The sequence below is a fragment of the Martes martes genome (genome assembly GCF_963455335.1).
Source record: "Martes martes genome assembly, chromosome: 2".
NCBI classification, from domain to species: Eukaryota; Metazoa; Chordata; class Mammalia; order Carnivora; family Mustelidae; genus Martes; species Martes martes.
The window spans coordinates 27867164-27890027 of record NC_137889.1 but is presented as its reverse complement, the minus strand read 5'-3'; the positions used below and the strand labels follow the sequence as shown (position 1 = coordinate 27890027).

General features: G+C 37.1%; 1 protein-coding gene across 1 annotated transcript in view; it reads right to left on the bottom strand.

Annotated features, from left to right (window-relative positions):
* WRN (WRN RecQ like helicase) overlaps nucleotides 1-22864 on the bottom strand; it is a 111147-nt gene that overhangs the window by 12419 nt on the left and 75864 nt on the right. The window contains exons 25-31 of the mRNA XM_080795344.1: nucleotides 20058-20133; nucleotides 19222-19295; nucleotides 14787-14862; nucleotides 14447-14559; nucleotides 11929-12043; nucleotides 7387-7518; nucleotides 4633-4795 (exon numbers count right to left, since the gene is read on the bottom strand). Coding sequence (XP_080651470.1) covers nucleotides 4633-4795; nucleotides 7387-7518; nucleotides 11929-12043; nucleotides 14447-14559; nucleotides 14787-14862; nucleotides 19222-19295; nucleotides 20058-20133 — 749 coding nt within the window. The remainder of the gene's footprint in view (nucleotides 1-4632; nucleotides 4796-7386; nucleotides 7519-11928; nucleotides 12044-14446; nucleotides 14560-14786; nucleotides 14863-19221; nucleotides 19296-20057; nucleotides 20134-22864) is intronic.

The following is a 22864-nucleotide window of genomic DNA, read 5'->3' as shown; positions in this document are numbered from 1 at the left end:
ATATTTCGGGGTGTCTGATGAACTCTCGATTTCAGCTCAGGTCATGATCTCAGGGTTCTGGGATTGAGCCCCACCTTGGGTTCCCCATGAGCTCAGAGTCAAACTGGAATTGTCTCTCTCCCTCTGCTCCCCAACCCCTGCCCTGCTCACTCGTGCACTCTCACTCTCACTCTCTTTCACTCTCTAAATAAATAAAACCTTAAACCAAAAAAGAACTTGCATATTTCTTCCTTTAAATAGTTGGCAGTACACTTTAACATGGTATAGTAAAAAGAAAAACTTGCTCAGTCATTAATCTTCACGAGATATTAAAACAATCTGCAACTCTCTAGGCCTCAAAATACTCTCTCTAAAACAGGGCAGGATTCGTAAAGTGAAAATTTAATGATTTCCAATTTCCTTCCCAAATCTAAAATCCCAACTTTACAACTATATGATTTGGAAAGCAACTTAGCGATACCTGGATTCTTCACCATAGCCAAATAAAATAGATGTTGTCAGTAACTGGTAAATAACAGAATCTTAAATCTTCCTCTACCATTTTCTCCTGCCAATAATGAACTGAAATTAGAAGATCTATTTTATGTCACTCAATAATATTTGCCCAAGAATTCTTCAGTACTTGAAAAAAAAAGGTAATTATAACCAGCCTGAATTATTAAAAGTCTTAAGGTTCTATAAAGTTCAGTTTTAGGGCACCTGGGTGGCTCAGTTGGTTAAGCATCTGCCTTCAGCTCAGGTCATGATCCCAGAGTCTTGGGATAAAGTCACATCGGGCTCCCAGCTCCACAGAGAGTCTGCTTCTCCCTCAGACCTTCTCCTCTCTCATGCTCTCTCTTGCTGTCTCTCTCTCAAATAAGTGAACAAAATCTTTAAAAAAAAAATAAAGTTCAGTTTTAAAATCTCCCTTCTTGTACACTTTTTTATTAGCTCATTTTCTTAATTAGCTACTAAAAAGGATAGAGTATAAAAGCAATCATATTTAGAGGGTTTTTGTTTTTTGTTTTTTTTAAAAGATTTTATTTATTTATTTGATAGGCAGAGATCACAAGTAGTCAGAGAGGCAGGCAGGGAGAGAGGAGGAAGCAGGCTCCCCACTGAGCAGAGAGCCCGATGCGAGGCTCAATATCAGGACCCTGAGACCATGACCTGAGCTGAAGGCAGAGGCTTTAACCCACTGAGCCACCCAGGCGCCCCGAGGGTTTTTTTTTTTAAACGATTTTATTTATTTATTTGACAGACATCACAGGTAGGCAAAGAGGCAGGCAGAGAGAGGAGGAAGCAGGTTCCCCACTGAGCAGAGTCCGATGTGGGGCTCGATCCCAGGATCCTGGGATCATCACCTGAGCTGAAGGCGGAGGCTTTAACCCACTGAGCCACCCAGGCCCCCTAAAGGGTATTTTTTTTTTTTTTAAGATTTTATTTATTTATTTATTTGACAGACAGAGACCACAAGTAGGCAGAGAGGCAGACAGAGAGAGAGAGGAGGAAGCAGGCTCCTTGCTGTGCAGAGAACCCGATGCAGGGCTCGATCCGAGGACCCTGGGATCCTGACCCGAGCCGAAGGCAAAGGCTTTAACCCACTGAGCCACCCAGGCCCCCTAAAGGGTATTTTTAAGAAGCTGTAAGATCTTACCATCTACTTCTTCATTCATATCATTATAATCACCATCACTGCCACCATCACCATCTACGAAATACTTACAGGTGCCAGAGTGTTCTGTCAGTCAGTATCTAATTATTTCTCACAGTTCTGTAAGAAGAGGCAACATTATCTTGCCCTATTTTAGAGATAAGGAAACTGAGGCTTAGGGACACTGGGCCATTCACCCAAAGTCACATGGCTTTGAAGGGGTGCAGCCTATGTCGAAGTAAATCAGCTGTTACCAGAGCCTTTGCTTTTACTGACCAGGCAAACACATCCATCAGGATTTACGACAGACAGCCAATAATAGTCACAAGGGGAAAACGAAAAAAGAAAAAAAGCTGCACAAACTCAGAGAATACTGCCTACTATCCAACAGCTCATCAAAAGACATACATTTCTTTAAGTCCTGAGAGATTATACATACATACATACATAAAGAAAAAAAACACCAAAAGTATTAAAATCAAGATGATATCTGAGTTTTTGACCTTCTCTAAAATACTATTTTACTTTGCATTGGAGAAAGAGAGGTTTTATATGATCACAATTCTAACTCTATAGAACAATTACTGCTTTCCTTTCTCTGCCTTAATTTCTAGTTAGGTGGCTGCTGGAGTTAGAAAGACTGGAATGGGACCAAGATAGCTGCTTAGCTTTCTCGTAAGAGGACTCACAGCTAAGTTACCTTGGATGTTTTTTTTTTTGTTTTTTGTTTTTTTTTTTTAAAGATTTTGTTTATTTATTTGACAGAGAGAGATCACAAGTAGGCAGAGAGAGGCAGAGAGAGAGGAAGGGAAGCAGGCTCCCTGCCCAAGCAGAGAGCCCGATGCGGGGCTTGATCCCAGGATCCTGGGATCATGACCTGAGCCGAAGGCAGAGGCTTTAACCCACTGAGCCACCCAGGTGCCCCTACCTTGGATGTTTTATCACAGTCCAGGATATGGCCCTAAGGTTTTCAGATTTAGAAACCTAACTTTACTTTAATAGATCCACATCAACCATGTTACAGATTGTCAATTCACTGATTTACAATTATGGGTTTATAATTTCACATAGATAAGTACCCAGATTAGCATGACTAGTGCATACCTTCACTATAGATAGACCTACATGAAAAATCAAATTGTAACCAGAAAGTGAGGAAGTGATATAGAAGCATAATTAGTTGTTATTTTCCTCAAATAAGATCTTGGCTTAACTTATCAACAGGCCCTTAGTATACTTGAAGTCTCATTGGCCAGGATTAGAAATTGCATATTTCCTTCTTGTAAATACTTAGCAGTACAACTTTAATATGGTATAATACAAAGAAAAAATTTTAGGGGACCTGGCTGGCTGAGTTAGGAGAGCACGGGACTCTTGAGTTGTGAGTTTGAGCCTCATAGAGAGATTGGGCAGAGAGATTACTTTAAAATAGTAATGATAATAATAATAATAATAATAATAACAGGGCATCTGGATGGCTCAATCTTTAGGCATCTGCCTTCAGCTCAGGTTATGATCTCAGGGTCCTGGGATCGAGCCCCACATTGGGCTCTCTGCTCAGCAGGAAGCCTGCTTCTCCCTCTCCCACTCCCCCTGCTTGTGTTCCCTCTCTCACTGTGTCTCTGTCTGTCAAAAAAATAAATAAAAATCTTAGAAAAAGAAAGAAAGAAAGAAAGAAGAAAGAAAGAAATTTGAATAAATAAGTAAATAATGTTTTAAGGGAAAAAAAGGAAGAAAAATTTTAGTTCCCTGAGAATAATTTAGATGACCACTGCCCAGATTTGTCCCTGTCTTTCTCCTGTGCTTCCACAGTTGACCAATGCAACACATGAAGGTGTTCTTTCTTTACACTTCAGTCAAGTCTTTCTGGAGTTCAGAATTAATGCTGTCTTTTTTAATATGTTTTTTAAAGAGTTTATTTATTTAGAGAGACAGTACAAGCAGGGGGAGGGGCAAAAGCAAAGGGAGAGAGAATCTCAAGCGGACTCTGTGCTGAGCGCAGAGCCCAACTTGGGGCTCAGGTTCAGGACCCTGAGATCAAGTCCTGAGCCAAAATCAAGTCAGTCACCTAAGGGATGACCCAGATCCCTGGGGAGCACCCAGGTGCCCAATGCTGTCTTTAAGGTGACTTTAATATTTTTGTTCTGACCAATTTAATACAGTATTGATTGTACTTTCAGAGGGTGATCGTATTTCCCTTATTTCTAGATTTCTGGGGGAACCACCTAGTTGTTCCCAAGTGGGAAAGAATTTGAGTTAATAAAAATTTAAGTATTTGCATTGCAGGTCCTGAGATAAGGCTTTCTGTATGTCTACTGTTCTGTCCTAAGAGTCTGAAAATTTACTGAGTTAAAACACATCTAGTTTGTACATTTATGGGGAAAAAAATCCTCTGAGGTACCTCATCCTTCATTCTGTAAAAAAGAGATCATCTAAAACTTTCTGCAGGGCAGGCGAAGGTGCTCGGTCTCCACGAGCACAGCTGACACTCTGCAGCAAAGGGACAGCAGGAAGCCCTTCTACAAGGGGCTGAGAGACCGAGGACCATCCCTTCAACAGCACAGCGACTGAGACCTCTGATTGCACTGCTTAGAAAGACAACTTACGTGGGCCAATGACAAGGAATCTGTAAGATTCAGGGGAAAATGAGAAATCAGTAAGCTATGGGAAATGAATATGGAAAAAAATGTGTTTTTTCCAAGAGGTAAGGTAGAAGTTAGAAAAGGATGAAAGCCCACTATTTGGGGATGGGAGTGGAAGTCATAATTTAAAGCTGCAAAGGAATACAGGAATTTCTCAGACTCAGATTCTCCTCTGATAATGGGAAGAAAGACTGTTTTTCAAAAACAACAGCAAAAGCATTACAAAAGTAAAGTTTCCCTTGTAGCATAAGGGGTTAATGCTGGTAAAATGAAAAATACGAGTGGATTGCTTGTTTACTTCCTCTGGGTTCAATGACTCAAGTCATTAAGGCTGCAGACTAGGGTCAGAGCGATCACCTGAGTTGATGGGAGGGTTTCGGATAACATCAGCAATAATCTTCTGAACCTCTGGAGTCAGGCCTGCTCGTTCCATATCAAGTGGGCAGCCAGCTTTCACTGCTTGGGTTAAGTGCATCCCAACCGTTGTGACAGGCATAACCCTCTCCTTGGCTATACTTATCTAGAGAAACAGGAGCAAAACCACCAGCGAGGTCTTAAAAGTTTGCAATGTACCATATGTAAATAAAATGTCCAAAACCTTCAGGTAGTCAATGTTCACTGAGAAATCATGCACTGAACCTTCGCTTAAAATTTTCATTTTTACTATTTCTTTAAAACTACCCATGTTATAGATCTCCACATGTTCTACCTTTTATACTTACTACAGTGAATAAAACAAAATCCTCCAGCATTAGCTAAGAACTCAATCCTCATCCCTCTGTAATTATTCACTTCAAAAACCTATTAGTGGCAGAGACTAATCATTCTGTGTAAATCTAATAACTGTCACAGCCTTTTGAAAATATCGTAAATTGTAATCCAATATTCTGTATAATTGAACTAACACATGGTACTTAAGTTATGTGAATGTCCAAGAAGACAAATCCTAAAATGCTTAGTGATAGGGTAAGGCTCCAGATGCATTCTATAAAAGGTTCTTGAGAAAACTTTAATAGGGTGTTTTATATTGGCTCTATTCATAAAATAATAACCACAATTTATCAAGAGCTGTCGTTTTTTGCCTAGCATTAAACTTAACATGAATTGTTTTAAATTTAGGATAGTGTTACATATTTTATGTAGCTTTTTAAACAAATGTAGCTCCAAATCCATTTAAGATGTACATTTGATAAAACATTCTTTTAAACACTCAAAGTTTACGCAGCTCTAGATTATTTCATGATACCTTCTTTTTTTTTTTTTTTTTTTTTTTTTTTAATTTTATTTATTTGTCAGAGAGAGAGTGGGAGAGAGAGTGAGCGAGCAGAGGCAGAGGGAGAAGCAGGCTCCCTGCCACGCAAGGAGCCCGATGTGGGACTCGATCCCAGGACACTGGGATCATGACCTGAGCCGAAGGCAGCTGCTTAACCAACTGAGCCACCCAGGCGTCCCATGATACCTTCTTTTAATGCATCTTGGAAGTCTGAATTTGGACTGTATTTATCTGAAGGCTGTACTTTCACAGAACGGAGCATTTAAAGCAGTTATTTTCAGCCTTCAAAGGTAGGTTTTAAGTTACCTTCATTAAATGTCTACCTTTTTCTACTACACAGTCTGCACCATGTGTGCATAATATCAGGGTTATTTGATACCAGGCATCAAATTACCTAGAACTAATTGTATTATTGCTCCTGATTAATTAGTCCTTAGGCATGTTTAATTTTGTGGTTAACTGGCACAGACCCTCTCAGACCCCTGGGAGGAACAGATAATTATACCATGATATTACACAATAATACACAAAAAAATAGCAAAAGATATCAATGAAAATATACCACTCCATATTTTTAATCATGAATATATAATGCAACACATGAAACCATGTATCAGGGCTGAGTATTAGAATGTACTAATTCAGAAAATTTGGAGGCTACACCAAATTTTCTTAGTACTGTATTCAGTTATACTTATATATATGGTCAAATTATGTATTTATAAGCATATTTCACACATACATGTAAGTTACTATTTAAATAAGAAACTGAACTTAAAATTTCTATTTATCATGCAATTCACTTCAAAAATAATACAATGGAATTGTTCGGTTTCTTCTGTAATGGCTTTTGTACTTTTAATTTCAGGAATCTGACTGTTTAATTAGAACATCTATTAAGTGATGAAGACAAGCTATAAACTGTTTTTCTTATTTATACTGGATTTTAACCAGAATAAGAAGTATAATATAGCCTAGTGAATACAGACACAGAGAACAGGAAAAGAAGGCACTGGACCATATAGCCTTTTCCAAATCAATTTAATGACAGAGAGGATAGGAATTCAAATTAGTTAAACCTAGCTGGAAGCCTAATTCTGTCCCTATTCCACTAAGTTATACTCTTCATTTTGTATATTTAAAAAAACCTCAACAGCCTTAAGGACTGAGGCCAGAACAGTGAAGAAATATTAAGTGCGGCCATTTTTCACAGTAATTAAGATTTTTTTCAAAGACCAATCAGGCATGGTTTAAAATAGAGAATAATAGTAGAGGATCTAGAGTGAAAAGCAAGCTGTTTTTTAAAAACGTATTTCCAGCTTCTTGTACATCCTACCAGAGACAGTTTATGCATTTTTGTATACATACACAAAAATATGTTAATATATAAGCATGCATATATACACACACTTACATTTATGCTTTTCACACAGCTCTCCATCTTCCTTTTCCTTAATGTATCTTGGAGATTATTTCTTATCAGTACATATGCTAAGAGTTTTTAAACTATTAATCCCAGTTAAAAAAAAAAAGTCTTAAAATACAACTGCTCTAATATCCCTAAGCTGTAAATATGTTCAGCAGAACCTCTGATACAACCTCTACAAAGTAACCAGGTCAGAGTACGCTTACTCTTTTTAATTAATTGACAAAGGTAGGTTTGGCAGAAAAAGAAAACGACATTCTAGTCTAAGATTAAATATAAAATGAAACAATATAAAATACTGCAAGATTAGAAGAAATTTATCCCAAGTCACAATTTTACTATTTGAAAAGCTGATAAAAATACATGTTTAGATAAATTTAAAAACCTGTTAACTTGAAAGTAAAACACTAACCAAAGACATCTTCTTTTCTTGGAATAAGTAGTATGTGACGGCCATAGGCTGTGAAAGGGAGCATGCTTCATTTTTTGCCACCACACTGTTCCTTTGTTCTTCCTGAGGTTTTGTCCTTGAAAAGAGGTCTGTCTACAAAATTTTAAATGTAACACAAATGATCAATAATAATATCAATATAATGATAAAGTATCAGTATGATCATTAGGCATGAGGGAAAAAAACACACAAAACTTCAAAGGAACAGTCAAAAATTCCCTTTTTATGAAGAGCTGAAAAAGGTTTTGTTTTTGTTTTCTTTTTGTTTTTGTTTTTTTACATATTGATCTAAAAAGGTAAAATAAGGATGGAGGGAATAAGTTTTTAAATAAGATATCTATAATAGCAAACATGGTTATAAAGCTAGAAATTTCTAGTCTCCCCTTTAGCCAACAAAGAGGGAATAAAAAATGAACTATAATGTTGACCACTCTGACTCTAAATTAGTCCCTTACTCTCTGGAAGTGAATACTGGATGAATGAATAAACCAAATTAATATTCAAATTTGATACCATAGTCACAAATTCTGCTAACATTTTGTAAGTAAATACATTACCACTATACACATATAGTTTAAGAAGATACATATAAACTGTGGCTCTAAACTTGAAGCATTATGTAAATTCTTAAATACGTTCCTTAGGAGACGTTTAAAAGAGAAAAAGCAGACAAAGGATTGAAAGATGAGATTAATACAGCAATAGTGGAATTTTTTAAGAGCCTGAAAAAAAGGTAAAGACCAGGTGAGAGTTATGATAGAATTATATGATGTATGATTCACACGGATTAAGAATAGTTTTCCCCAGGACCCCTGGGTGGCTCAGTTGGTTAAGCAGCTGCCTTCAGCTCAGGTCATGATCCCAGCGTCCTAGGATCGAGTCCCACATCGGGATCCTTGCTCGGCAGGGAGCCTGCTTCTCCCTCTGCCTCTGCCTACCACTCTGCCTGCCTGTGCTCGCTCGCCCTCTCTCTAACAAATAAACAAATTTAAAAAAAAAGAATAGTTTTCCCCATGCCAACTTTACTTTTCAAAACATTAAGTACCAATTTAAAAGAATTAAATCCAACAGAACTTGGCATATTGTAACCCACAGCAGTCCATTTCTACCCTAAATAAATAAGTGAGTCTGCAGATTAGTTCAGATACCTGGGACAACGCTGTTTGGGGAACAGAGAAGCTAGACAATACCACAAGTTGTTTCTAGGCACCTCTAGATTTTCAAGGAAGAATATTTTTTATTAAATGAGGTGTTTCTATCTGAGACCTTAACACTGTCAAATCTGGCCTTAAATTGCTAGGCATGCTTAATATCAGACTCCATTAGCCCAATTCCTCAGTCTGTCAGTATAGGCTGTAGCTGGAGGCAACAATGGGATATCCCGATACCAAGGTCTTAGAAATGTGACCACTGTGAATTATACTGGCAAATCCATGAAGATTTTATTACTTATAGGACAAAATCATGATGTCATCTGTAAATGTGAGACTAAAGGGTTTAGGAACATTCAAAACACTAAGCAAAGTACTATGAGGGCAGTAATCTCAAGAAGGAAGGGCTATTCTAATTAAGCAAAAGTCTAATCAAATCATGCTCTATGTAGATAAAAGACTATATGAACAGAGAGTGATCAATGGAAACGTAAGTAGGAAATCAGTGGAAACATAAACAGGAAAGGCAGAAGGACCAAAGCAGGCAATACCTACCCAAGCACTGTTCAGATGACAAGACATCTTGGCTAACTAGATTTAAATGTAACAGTTTCCCTGGCAAGTAATGTAGGACAATGCCTAAACTGCCTTGATGTGACAGACTACTCTGACACTATCAGAATTCCCCTTGTGATATTTCAGGCTTTCTAAGCGACTGTCAGGTAAGCTGGCTTCCCATATACCTTCTTATTCAATACGAGAGGAGAATACACGGGTTGGGTCAGGTGAAACTTCGCAGTTACATTTTCACGATAAATTAATGAATTTGCATTCCAATGTAACCACTTACATTCACATATGCACACATGTATACATAAAAACAAGCTCACAGAGAAGGATAATGCAAATCTACTCCCCCAAACACAACTATTCTGTGATGAGACATATCAGATGTTTAAAGGGGGATCCAAATGTGCGTGTCCAAAGCTTACAGGAGATTCTTAGAAGCGAAAACAACCTCTTAATACTGCCTTCCGTATTTTTAATGCTTCCAACCTTTTATACCCACCCCTTATCTTTTGTCTTTCTTTTTTTCTTAAGTTTTATTTATTTATTTGAGAGACAGTGTGTGTGTGAGCAGAGGAAGGGGCAAAAGGAGAGAGAGAGAGAGAGAGAGAGAGAGAGAGACAAGCAGACACCCTGCTGAGTGCAGAACCCAGGACTCCAAGATCATGACCAGAGCCAAAATCTTAAGAGTCAGATGCTTAAATGATTGATCCACCCAGGCATCCCTATCTTTTGTCTTTCTAATTAATCCATTGTTTCCTTAATATGGGGAAGGAAAGTATCCTTTCCATTGTGTAGTCAGGAAATGGAAACCTAAAGATGTTAAAGAACACATACAGAGTCAGGCTCCCTGCTCAATGGGGAGTCTGCTTGTCCTTCTCCCTCTGTCCCTCCCCTCCTCATTCTCTCTAATAAATAAACTCTTTAAAAAGAAAAGAGGGGGATGGTGCCTGGGTGGCTCAGTAAGTTAAGCATCTACCTTTAGCTCAGTTCAAGATCTCAGCATCCTGGGATGGAGCCCCGTACCACTCCCCCAGCCCCCGGCTGAGCAGGAAGTCTGCTTCTCCTTCTCCCTCTGTTCCTCCCCCAGCTTCTGTCAAATAAATCTTTTAAAAAAGAACACAATCAGCTTCAACAGGTAGACTATGGGAGAATTAAATTCCTAATTCCCTCATTCTGAGTCTAGTAGATTTTCTACCACCTCACAATGCCTTACCTTCTATGTTGGAGTACACAAAGTTAATAGAGTCTGCATGTGGTGTTTAAAGAAAGAAACCCAAAGGATCCTTGTGGAAATGGCCATTTATGGTGGAGCAAAGAGTAATAAAAGAATAGGAAGAAAATGCTATTAAGACTGAAGAGAAGAACATGGATTCTACTTAATATCAAAGGACAGCATGACTGGAAGGAGAGGGTAATTAGGGAATAAAATAAATAAAACAGAAAAGAAAGTGGCTGGGCTCCACACCAAGTGATAGCAAAGATAACTTTGCAGCTTTAATTTCTATCTCCATCTGAAAGTAAAATAATTTATCAACCTAAAACACAGTACTTTTTCAAATTTTAAAGCAAAATCACTCAACAGAACAGAGCGACATGAGCAGCCTGGACAACTACTTAAGCATCATCTTAAAAATTAGGTAACATGTTTTTGTAGGTGATTTACTACAGGAGTAATCTGAATCGATTTTCTAAGTGTCCAATGTGGAAATGAAAACACAGCTGACCCTTGAACAAGATAGTGTGAAGTGGCCAGGTCCACTTAGATGCAGATTCTTTTTTAAATAAATACAGTACAGTGCTAAAACATATTTTCTCTTCCCTATGATTTTGTCTTGTTTCAAGTTTTTATTTAAATTACAGTTACTTAACATATAGTGTAATATTGGTTTCAGGAGTAGAATTTAGTGATTCATCACTTACATACAACACCCAGTGCTCATCACAAAAGTGCCCTCCTTAATACCCGTCACCCATTTAACCCATCCCCTGCCCACCTTCCCTTCATCAACCCCTTATGATTTTTTTTTTTTTTAAGATTTACTTATTTATTTGAAAGAAAGAAAGAGAGTATGCACGAGCAGGGGAGAGAGGCAGAGTGAGAGGGAGAGAGAGATTCTCAAGCTGATTCCTGGCTGAGCGTAAAGTCCAACGCAGGGCTTGATCTCATGACCCTGAGATGATGACTGGAGCGGACACTTAACCAACTGACCCGCCCAGGCATTCCTCCCTTATGATTTTCTTAATAACTTTTTTTTTCTCTACCTTACTTTATTATAAGAAAATAGTATTTGGGGCACCTGTGTGGCTCAGTCTTTTAAGCATCTGCCTTCGGCTCAGGTGATGATCTCAGGGTCCTGGGATTGAGCCCAGAGTCGGGCTGTCAGCTAAGTAGAAAGTCGGCTTCTCCTCTCTCTGCCCTTCCCCCCATCCCTGCTTGTGCTCTCTGGCTCTCTCTCTCTCTCACATAAATAAATAAAATCTTAAAAAACAACAACAAAAAAAGAATACAGTAAATAAGACATATAACATACAAAATATGTGTTAATCAACTGTATGTGTTCTCAGTAAGGCTTCTAGTCAATAGTAAACCATTAATGGTTATGTTTTGGGGGAGTCAAAAATTATACATGGATTTTTGATGGTGTGGGGGTCGGCACCCCTAACCTCCCACATTGTTCAAGGGTCAACTGTAAAGGGAGAAAATGTTGCTTTTGAAAGGTGTTTTTTAAGTCATCAAAAAATGTTTATTCTCTCACAGTTCCTGCAAATCACAGTATTTTACCTGAATGCTATTTATTTGACAGAAATCTTTGATGACTTCCAACAGAGGGGTCAACGTATTAGCTTTGCCTTCAGACACACCATCGATCCTTTTCACATTATCAAATGTAGTAGGTCTGTCATTTAAAAAAATTAAAAAGTCAAGAAACCACTAAAACATTATCACTCCAGCAACAGAGCTGATGTTTAGCTTCATACTAATACTCAATAAACATATATTTTTCCATTAACCAAAAACAATGTGTAATACAAGTAATGATGTTTCTCTTCACTTTCCACCATTTAAAGATTTATTATTCTAGCAATTTATGAATGAAAACACCACCACCATTATCACCACGAAAACACAGTACTAATTGATAAAAAGGCCATTAGCATGAAGAAACAGGCTAATGCTCTACTCTATTACTGATCTTATCACTATTGCTATTTTTACAGATATTTAAAAAACTATGAGGCTCTGAGGATAACCAAGAGGCTAAGAAATACAAAAGAAAATCTCATTCATTATATACAAAGTATTTACCCATAATAATCAACTTGCTAACTACTTTAGGCTTTTAACTCAGTATTTCTTATTGTGTCCAAAATCCAAGACTGTATGATGTCTACTTTCTAAAAATCTGCCAATCTAATTATTACTCATTTTCCTTTAAATTATATTCACTAAATATTAAAATATGGTTTTTGAATATTTACTTTTAATAAAATAATTATTTTAAAATATAAGCACTATATTATTAAAATTTCTACACTAAAGTAACATCTTTTGGATGAAACTTAATGACAAAAACAGTTTTTAAAAAGAAAGTATAAAAGATGAATACAATTAGAACGCCTGGGTGACTCAGTTGGTTAAGCATCTGCCTTCGGCCCAGGTCATGATCCTAGGATCCAGGGATGGAGTCCCATATCAGGCTCCTTGCTCAGCAGGGAGCCTGCTTCTCCCTCTGTCTGCTGCTCCCCCTGCTTGTGCTTGTGTGCTCTCTCTCTCTGACAAATAAATAAATAAAATCTTTAAAAAAAAAAAAAGGGTAAATATAATTATCAGACAACTGCTTTTTTTCTTTTAAAGATAGAAATTTTTTTTTTTTTTAAAGATTTTATTTATTTATTTGACAGACAGAGATCACAAGTAGACAGAGAGGCAGGCGGAGAGAGAGGGAAGCAGGCTCCCTGCCGAGCAGAGAGCCCGATGCGGGACTCGATCCCAGGACCCTGAGATCATGACCTGAGCCGAAGGCAGCGGCTTAACCCACTGAGCCACCCAGGCGCCCTAGAAATTTTTTTGAAAGATTTTATTTATTTGTTTATTTGTCAGAGAGAAAGAGAGGGAGAGAGCACAAGCAGGGGGAGCAGCAGGCAGAAGCTTAACCCACTGAGCCACTCAGGTGTCCTTCAAAAACTGTTCTTTGGAAATAATTTCTTCTAAATACTTATTGACCACCTCATCTTTATTAGGCATTGTGCCAGGTGCTTTGGAAGACACAAAATAATGAGGAAAACAGTGTCTTTATTCAGAGTTTAAAATCTGGAAGATACAAGCACATATACCAATAATAACAAAAAATAAAGCATTATGTGAGATGTGTCACAGAAGCATCTTCTAAATTTACATTTTAAAGTCCTTTATGAATTCAGGGGAAAGGAATTACTTTGTTGCTAAGAGCATGAAAGACTTCATGGAGAAAATCTTGAAAGATTTCCTAGCAGGAGTTTTGGGGAATCAAGAAAATGACAAGGCAGAAGCAACACTATAAACAAATACATGGAATTTGAAAGGGGATCTTCAACATGTGGTCGGATAAACCACTCAAAATTCTGTGACATGGATGTAAAAGCATGTTTAAGTCCATAAATGGAGGGCCCTGAATTATAAGCTAAAGAAGTTAAGACAGTTAGGAACGAGTTAGGCAGAAGTAGGACATGAGAAAGAAAGACTGATTTGGTCTCATGTATCAGATGAAACAGAGACGGAGAGACGAAGGAAAGATTTACTAGTTAAGAGGCTTCCGCAACAGCCCAGGGGCAATGGTCTGAACTAACAGGGTGTCACAAAGAAGAGAGAGGACAGCATACACAGACACACGAGGAAAGCTTTAATGAAAAAGTCTCACAACTATTTAAGTAGGACTAAGACGGGGATCCATGTTAGAGGAGTGAAAATAACACCAGGCATTTTAAACATGTGTCATTGAGAACATAAAGGTATGAACTGAGAAAAAAAAGAGAGAGAAGAGCTTTGGTAGTTGCACAAAATGCATGCATGGAGGGTTTGTGGATAATGAGTTAGATTTCACATACACTGAATGTGATGGCTGAAAACAGTCGGTTTTCATTCATGTAGAAACTTAAGACTACAGCTCAGTGGAGAGATGGTGGGCAGCATAGGAGACTGGGGAGTCACCTCACAGACAAGACAGCTGGACCCCAAGTCGTACTGTCACTAAACAATCTACATTACAAATCTATTATGTTAGAAGAAAATAAGTTAGAACACATGCCGACAGACAGCTCACCTCATTTTGGCCATATCCAGTAGTATCTTATTTGTTGCCAGAATGGCTGGAGGGACATCCATTTTACTGGCTTGTTTCTGTCTGGCTTCAACCAATTTGCGATACAACACAGTCTGAATGAAGAACAAAGAAACAACTGAACATTTGTTGTTGTTTTTTAATGTACTTAGAAAAATCCAGTCCTTTATTTTTAGAGCTTCAGTTATTACATTTTCCCTCAGGATGAAGAATTAACTATATCTCAGACTCATAGCTAAAGAACAACTTTTAAAATGCTGGCAACAAAATTTCAAGCATGCATATAATCCTTTCAGGCACTGCCTTTTCACAAAAGCCATACCTCAGTCTCCTGCTCTTGAGCTGAAATAACAGGTTCTGAGGACTTGTGAGGTTTTCCTGGTGAATGCACCATGATGCTAAAATATGTAAAAGAAAATAAATAGTAAAGGCTTTTCTTTCTCCATGTTCACTTTTTATTTCACCCCCAAAATGAGAATATTGTTGCAAGTCAACAGTAACATTTATTTTTCATAATACCAGTAAAATAATTGTGATGTATATGGCAGCCTAGATTTTAAGCAATTTCAATCAAATGCATTCATTATAATGGTAAAGTTAAAACTGTAATTTGAATTCATCAAAATGTAGTATACTTAAAAACAGCCTTTGCCCCATCCTCATCCTCAACCAAATTCTTTAAAATAGTCCGTCCTTATCTATACTGAATATAGCTTTTTTTGTCCAAGAGAGATACAATCTATGATTCTTTACCATGACATCACTAATTTTTGGTTGGTTAAGGAACATTAGCATGGGATTAATCAAACTGTTCACAATTTTCTTCAAAATCAAACAAAAATAAGCCAAAGGGGATTTCTCTTTTGACTCCACAAAAGAAAGATAAAAAGCATGCAATTAGCAAACAACATGGAAGGAGCGAGGCAGCAAACTAGACAGAAAACCAATTTCTACAAAGAACATTTCCCATTGATAAATTAATTCTAAAGACAAAAAGATATAAAAATGAAATTGGATGGAATAGCCTATATAAAAGATGTCAAATTTAAATAAAGCCCTTTTTTGGTAAGGAAAGGGGGAACATGTTTGATATTTAACAAATGTTTATAGTAAGATTTTCACAATTATCAAATCCTATCACTAAAATAAGCAGATTTAAACTAGAGGAAAAAAAAACACCAGTTCAAAGAATTAGTAATATCAGGTTACTCAAGATAATTATAAATTTGTTTTAAATAATAAAATTATATTACCCTTTATATTAGTATTTATAAAAGTCTTTATACTAACATGCTGCTTGCAAAACGGTATTTTAAATTATTTCACAAGTAAATTTTATTATCATATATACTGGCAAAATATGGGCAATATAGCCCTGAAGCAGAAATATACATGGAAAACAATAATAAATGTTTTGTCTATGAATGCTAATACAAGTGCACCGAAGAAAAGCCCAAAATAACTATAATGAATATCATGAAAAAGTGGAGATGGGGGCACCTGGGTGACACAGTCGGTTAAGTGTCCGACTCTTGGTTTTGGCTCAGGTCGTGATCTCAGGGTGGTGGGATCGAGCCCTACATGGGGCTCTGCCCTGAGCACAGAAATCTGCTAGTTTCTCTCTCCCTCTCCTCTGCCCCTCCCTGCCTCATGCTCTCTCTGTAATCAATCAATCAATCTATCTTTGGGTGGGGAATAAAAAGTGGAGATGTTCTACCCATGAAACAAGAAAAGACTACCATGTTAAAGAAGAAACAGAACAAGAAATAGTTCTTAGAAATTAAGATTTTAATAACTAAAATTAGAATCTTACTAGATGGAAGGGAATATAAAGTCAAGGAATCCAAGAGAGTAAACAAACAAAAAGAAATTGAAAACAAGGGGGAAAAAATGAGTAATAAAAACACTAAAAACCAAGCCAAGAAAACAAAAAAGACAATACTAACAACAGGGAAAATTAAAGTAGTCATGCCATAGCCACAGAGACTGGCTTAGTAGTATACAATATTTGTGTAAGTATCATAACGTAAAAACAAATTGTTAATATGGCCAAAACTTGAAATATAATTCTGTTTTGGTCAAGGGAGGAACTTAAGGAAGGGAAATGAGGGAAGGGCATATGGAAGATAAGCCACAATCTACCATTATAGGTCAATAAAAAAACTTCTAAAACTGATAGGTCCAAAAATAGTAATCTAAGCATGTCACTTAGAAATATGGAGGCAGGGGAACCTGGGTGGCTCAGTTTGTTAGGCATCTGACTCTTGATTTTGGCTCAGGTCATGATCTGAGGGTCATGAGGTCGAGCACCAGGACAGGCTCCATGCTCAGCAGGAAGTCTGCTTGAGATTCTCTCTCCCTCTCCCCTTACCCCTCCCCCACCTTTAAAAAATGGAGGCAAATATCTGCAAGCCCAGCTGAAAGATTAGAGGATAACTACTTACAGAACAGAGCAAAGTGGATTTGGGAAGGATGTGAACTGGCTTGCTTTGTTATATGCCATTAAGTACCAATTGACTTTTAAAACCATGTACATGAATTATTTTAATGAAAATTCAAATGAACTTTAAAATAATAGTGATTGATATGTAAGCATCTTTCTCGCTCCTATACACTAAGCCCATATATTAAAATTAATTTCTGGGCCACTCCACAGGTATGTCAAACCCAGTATGTCTATCACTAAACTCCTCATCCCCTAAATACCCAACCTCTCAAAACCTATGTTCCTCTTATGTTACCAGCGAAGGGAATGACAACACTCTCACCTGCAATCAGACACAAACCTAAGTGTCATGTTCAAGTTCTCCACTTTCCTTAGCCCACCTCTGTTTTCAGTCACTGAGTCCTAACAATTCTAACTCCTAAATATCTTACAGTCCTTTCTCTTTCCATGCCCACTGCCACTTCCGTTGTCTAAGTTCCCACCCTCTCTTGCAATAGCCTCCTTATTGTGTCTCTACACTCTGATCCTCCTGCCTTCCATTCCCTCCACAGTCAGAGTCATGGATCAAGGGTCGGCACACTAGGGTGCACGGAACAAACCCATCTGTTCTGATAAGGCTTGTAAGCTAAGAATGGTTTCTTACATTTTTAAACAGTCAAAAAAAAAATCAAAAGAACATTTTGTGACATGTGGAAATTATATGAAATTCAAATTTCACGGTCCATAAATAAAGTTTTATTGGAATACAAGCCACACTTTCTTTACATATCAACTATGGCTGCTTTAGGCTACAAGAGTAAAGTTAGACAGAGACCACACAGCCCTCAGAGCCTAAATTGTTTACTATCTGATCCTTGATGGAAATGTCTACCTCTGTTCTCAATCATAAATTTGATGTCACTGTCCTACTGAAAAATCAATCCTTCCTTAGCTCCTAACAACTTCTCTGCCTTTATGATCAAGTTGAGGGCTGGACAGGAACTGGATATTTTGGGCCCTATTGAATTCTTCAGTCTTAAATTTTCACCACCCCTCTGCTTCCCTCTACTAGGTAACTGCTAGGACCGTTGAGTTCCTTGATCATATCACACCCTCTCTTGCTTTCAGGTTTTAAAAAGTGGGCCATTCCCCTGCTCAGAGAACTTACCCTCATGTCACTTAACTTCTACCTAAAGTCTCAAGTGTCATTTCCAAGTGTGTTTCCAAAGTATTACAACTCTGGATTGTAATTTCATGTTCCCCTACCTGTATATTCCACTAGAGTATAAACCCTGGGAAGGCCAGTGACTATGTTTCTATTTTCCCCACCAAATCCCAATGCAGAGAGTAACACCCGGCACAAAGATGTTTAGCAAAAATGAAATAAATGTTTAAATGAAGAAATATTTCAGCATACTGAATGGATATCTTGTTTTATATACTCCTTAACCCTTTTGTTTACACACTGTAATTAATTAGCCCGTATCTAAACAAAAAGAAATTGTTTTGAGTGAGAGACTGGTATTATGGTAAATGTTTCTGTCAGATCCAAAGTAGTATTATCTAAGTGAGAAATCCACTAGAAAGTAACAGCATCAGAGCACGTTAACTTCCATTCACCTGATATGTATATAAACAAAGTCCATTCAATAATCTGTATATAAGTCCTGACAAGGTTTTCAAACTCTCCATCTTTAGACCTTCTCTAATTCTGTACATTCTCCACACTTTCATTAAGTTAGCAAGTCAAATATTAAGCTCCAAAGTATAATACATCCATTCACTATTTCTACCAACTCTAATATCTACCATTTTATGTTCCCATAACATATATTTTATATGGCCTTGGAATATATATTTTATACATATGTAGTGAGTGTTTAGATGCTCGAGGTTGACAAATACAGATTTGAAAGTCAGATCTGCCATACATGACTGAACAAAGTTAACTTCTTAACCCTTGGTATCTTCAAACTTTAAAATGGGAATAAATAATAGTAGCCAACTTACAGATTGTTGTAACAATTAAATGAGATGTTACAAATAAAATACTTAGCATGTAGCGTATGGCTTGGCAAATAATACCCAAGAAGTATTAGATATTAAATTAATATTAATACTATCATTTTATAGGTCTTATCTAAAAATTATAATTTATATATTATATATAATAATTTTATCTACATAATAATTATAATAGGCTTATGCTTTAACTTTAACTTCCTTTTACCAATGAAACAGTCCAACATCTGACAGACCTTTCTCTTTAGGAAAGAAAGAAAAAAGGTGTCGATACAGTTAACATAGAAAATAAACATTTTGAACTCTGTACCTTTTTTTAGGAATGTTTCTCCCAGAAGAAATTTTATCAGGTGCTTTATAAGAATACATCTTCTCCAAGTTAGGCTGCTTTTAAACATATAAAGATCCATTACAAAAAATCAGAAGTTTCAAAACTTTCAAATACAAAAAAAATAAATAAATAAGATACAAAAATCTCACAATGACAACTTTTCCTCTGATTAACCAAGTCATCAAGTAAAAGTCATCACCTGAAAATAGCTCTTGGATTATCAATTTCTAGGATCCTAAAGGCAGTTGGAAATGTAATGTCCTATTTCTCCCAAATTTATAGAGAATACATAATCAGAATAATCATTTGAGGCACAGCAGAGGCCCAACTTATAAAATGATTCAGTTAAATTCTGCATACTTTAATAAAACAGAAAAACTCTAACAAAAAATTAACTCAGCACATTTTCCTATTACTCCAGTGTTCCAATTAGTTTAAGTCTGCCTGTGGTTCTTTAACCTGTAACTGTTATCTAGGATCCAAAAACAAAGCAAGAAAGTATGTGTGCATGTGTGTGTGAGTATGCATATAGCTTTCATGAGAACACTTAGGAATCATGCTTATTTTTTCTCTTAGTTTTAAGTATCGTACTTTGTAAAACAAGCAAACAAACCAACAAACAAAAAACAAAAAAACTCCAGGCCAAATGAGTTATAAAACAGGTTTTAAAAAAAATTAAAATAAGTCACTTTCTCAAGTATTTTTAACTATTCTATTAGCCCTTCTGTTCACATCACTACTCTTTCCAAAGTTTATGTTTTATTACATATGGCATTTTGAAGTAAATCAGTAGGAATCACCTCTAACAAACCAACCTTCTTATCTGTGGTTGACTCAGCTGGTACTTGATTATAGGAACCCTGTTCAACGCCGGGTGGTACAGTTTTAGAACTGAAAAAATAATAAAATCAAATTAGCTCAAATGCTGAAATATGATTATTCAATTACCTAATATAATGCATCCAGTCTCAGAAAGACAGATGAAAGTCTACTGTTTTGGAACTGAAATTTTTTTATTTTTATTTATTTTTTAATTTTTTTAAAAGATTTTATTATTTGTCAGCGAGAGAGAGAGAGAGAGTCAGAGAGGGCACAAGCAAGGGGAGTGGCAGGCAGAGGGAGAAGCTGAGCAGAAGCTGAGCCCAATGTGGGACCCAATTCCAGGACCCTGGGATCATGACCTGAGCCAAAGGCAGAGGCTTAAATAACTGAGCCACCCAGGAGTCCCCAAACTGAGATTTCTTTAAATTAATTTTTTTTTAGGACAAGCTCCAAAAGTGCTTTTTAAGCCCTTTAAAATTTAAGTTTAAGCTCTTTAGAGTTTTTTGACTTTAAAAGAAAAATTGATAATATAATGCACACTATAGGGATTACCATCAACAATATTATATTATAAACTTCAAAGTTGTGAAGAGAGTTGTTCTCAACACAGAAATGATAATTATGTCACATGATAGAGGTATTAGCTAACCCACTGTAGTAATCATATTACAATATAAAAATCTATCACACTAACACGTTGTATACTTCAAACTTACAAAATGTTATATGTCAATCATATCTCAATTTTTTTTTCTTTTTTTTTTTTAATTTTTTATTTTAATAAACATATAATGTATTTTTATCCCCAGGGGTACAGGTCTGTGAATCATCTGGTTTACACATTTCACAGCACTCCTCATAGCCCATACCCTCCCCAATGTCCATTTCCCCACCACCCTCTCCCGTCCCCCTTCCCCCCCGCAACCCTCAGTCTGTTTCTTGAGATTGAGTCTTTTATGGTTTGTCTCCCTCCCAATCCCATCTTTTCATTTTTTCTTTTCCTACCTCCCCCCAAACCCCCCCACCTTGCATCTCCCCTTCCTCATATCAAAGAGATCATATGATAGTTATATTTCTCCGATTGACTTATTTCGCTAAGCATGATACCCTCTAGTTCCATCCACGTCATCGCAAATGGCAAGATTTCATGTCTTTTGATGGCTGCATAGTATTCCATTGTGTATATATACCACATCTTCTTTATCCATTCATCTGTTGATGGACATCTAGGCGCTTTCCACAGTTTGGCTATTGTGGACATTGCTGCTATAAACATTCGGGTGCACGTGCCCCTTCGGAGCACCACGTTTGTATCTTTAGGATATATACCCAGGAGTGCAATTGCTGGGTCGTAGGGTAGCTCTATTTTCAGTTTTTTGAGGAACCTCCACACTGTTTTCCAGAGTGGTTGCACCAGCTTGCATTCCCACCAACAGTGTAGGAGGGTTCCCCTCTCTCCGCATCCTCGCCAGCATCTGTCATTTCTTGACTTGTTAATTTTAGCCATTCTGACTGGTGTGAGGTGGTATCTCATTGTGGTTTTGATTTGTATTTCCCTGATGCCGAGTGATGTGGAGCATTTTTTCATGTGTCTGTTGGCCATCTGGATGTCTTCCTTGCAGAAATGTCTGTTCATGTCCTCTGCCCATTTCTTGACTGGATTATTTGTTCTTTGGGTATTGAGTTTGATAAGCTCTTTATAGATTTTGGATACGAGCCCTTTATCTGATATGTCGTTTGCAAATATCTTCTCCCATTCTGTCAGTTGTCTTTTGGTTTTGTTTACTGTTTCCTTTGCTGTGCAAAAGCTTTTGATCTTGATGAAATCCCAATAGTTCATTTTTGCCCTTGCTTCTGTTGCCTTTGGCGATGTTCCTAGGAAGAAGTTGCTGCGGTTGAGGTCAAAGAGGTTGCTGCCTGCATTGTCCTCAAGGATTTTGATAGATTCCTTTCGCACATTGAGGTCCTTCATCCACTTTGAGTCTATTTTCGTGTGTGGTGTAAGGAAATAGTCCAATTTCATTTTTCTGCATGTGGCTGTCCAATTTTCCCAGCACCATTTGTTGAAGAGGCTGTCTTTTTTCCATTGGATATTCTTTCCTGCTTTGTCGAAGATTAGTTGACCATAGAGTTGAGGGTCTATTTCTGGGCTCTCTATTCTGTTCCATTGATCTATATGTCTGTTTTTGTGCCAGTACCATACTGTCTTGATGATGACAGCTTTGTAATAGAGCTTGAAGTCTGGAATTGTGATGCCACCGACTTTGGCTTTCTTTTTCAATATTCCTTTGGCTATTCGAGGTCTTTTCTGGTTCCATATAAATTTTAGGATTATTTGTTCTATTTCTTTAAAAAAAATGGATGGGATTTTGATAGGGATTGCATTAAATGTGTAGATTGCTTTAGGTAGAATAGACATTTTCACAATATTTGTTCTTCCAATCCATGAGCATGGAATATTTTTCCATTTCTTTGTGTCTTCCTCAATTTCTTTCATGAGTACTTTATAGTTTTCTGAGTATAGATTCTTTGCCTCTTTGGTTAGATTTATTCCTAGGTATCTTATGGTTTTTGGTACGATTGTAAATGGGACTGACTCCTCAATTTCTCTTTCTTCTGTCTTGTTGTTAGTGTAAAGAAATGCGACTGATTTCTGTGCATTGACTTCATATCTCAATTTTTTAAAAAAGGAAAAACCCATAAATGATCAACAACATGTAAAGATACAAAAAAGAAGGCAACAAGTATATTCCCTTCCCACCTCCTAACATAAGAAGAAAATCTGAGGGGCGCCTGGGTG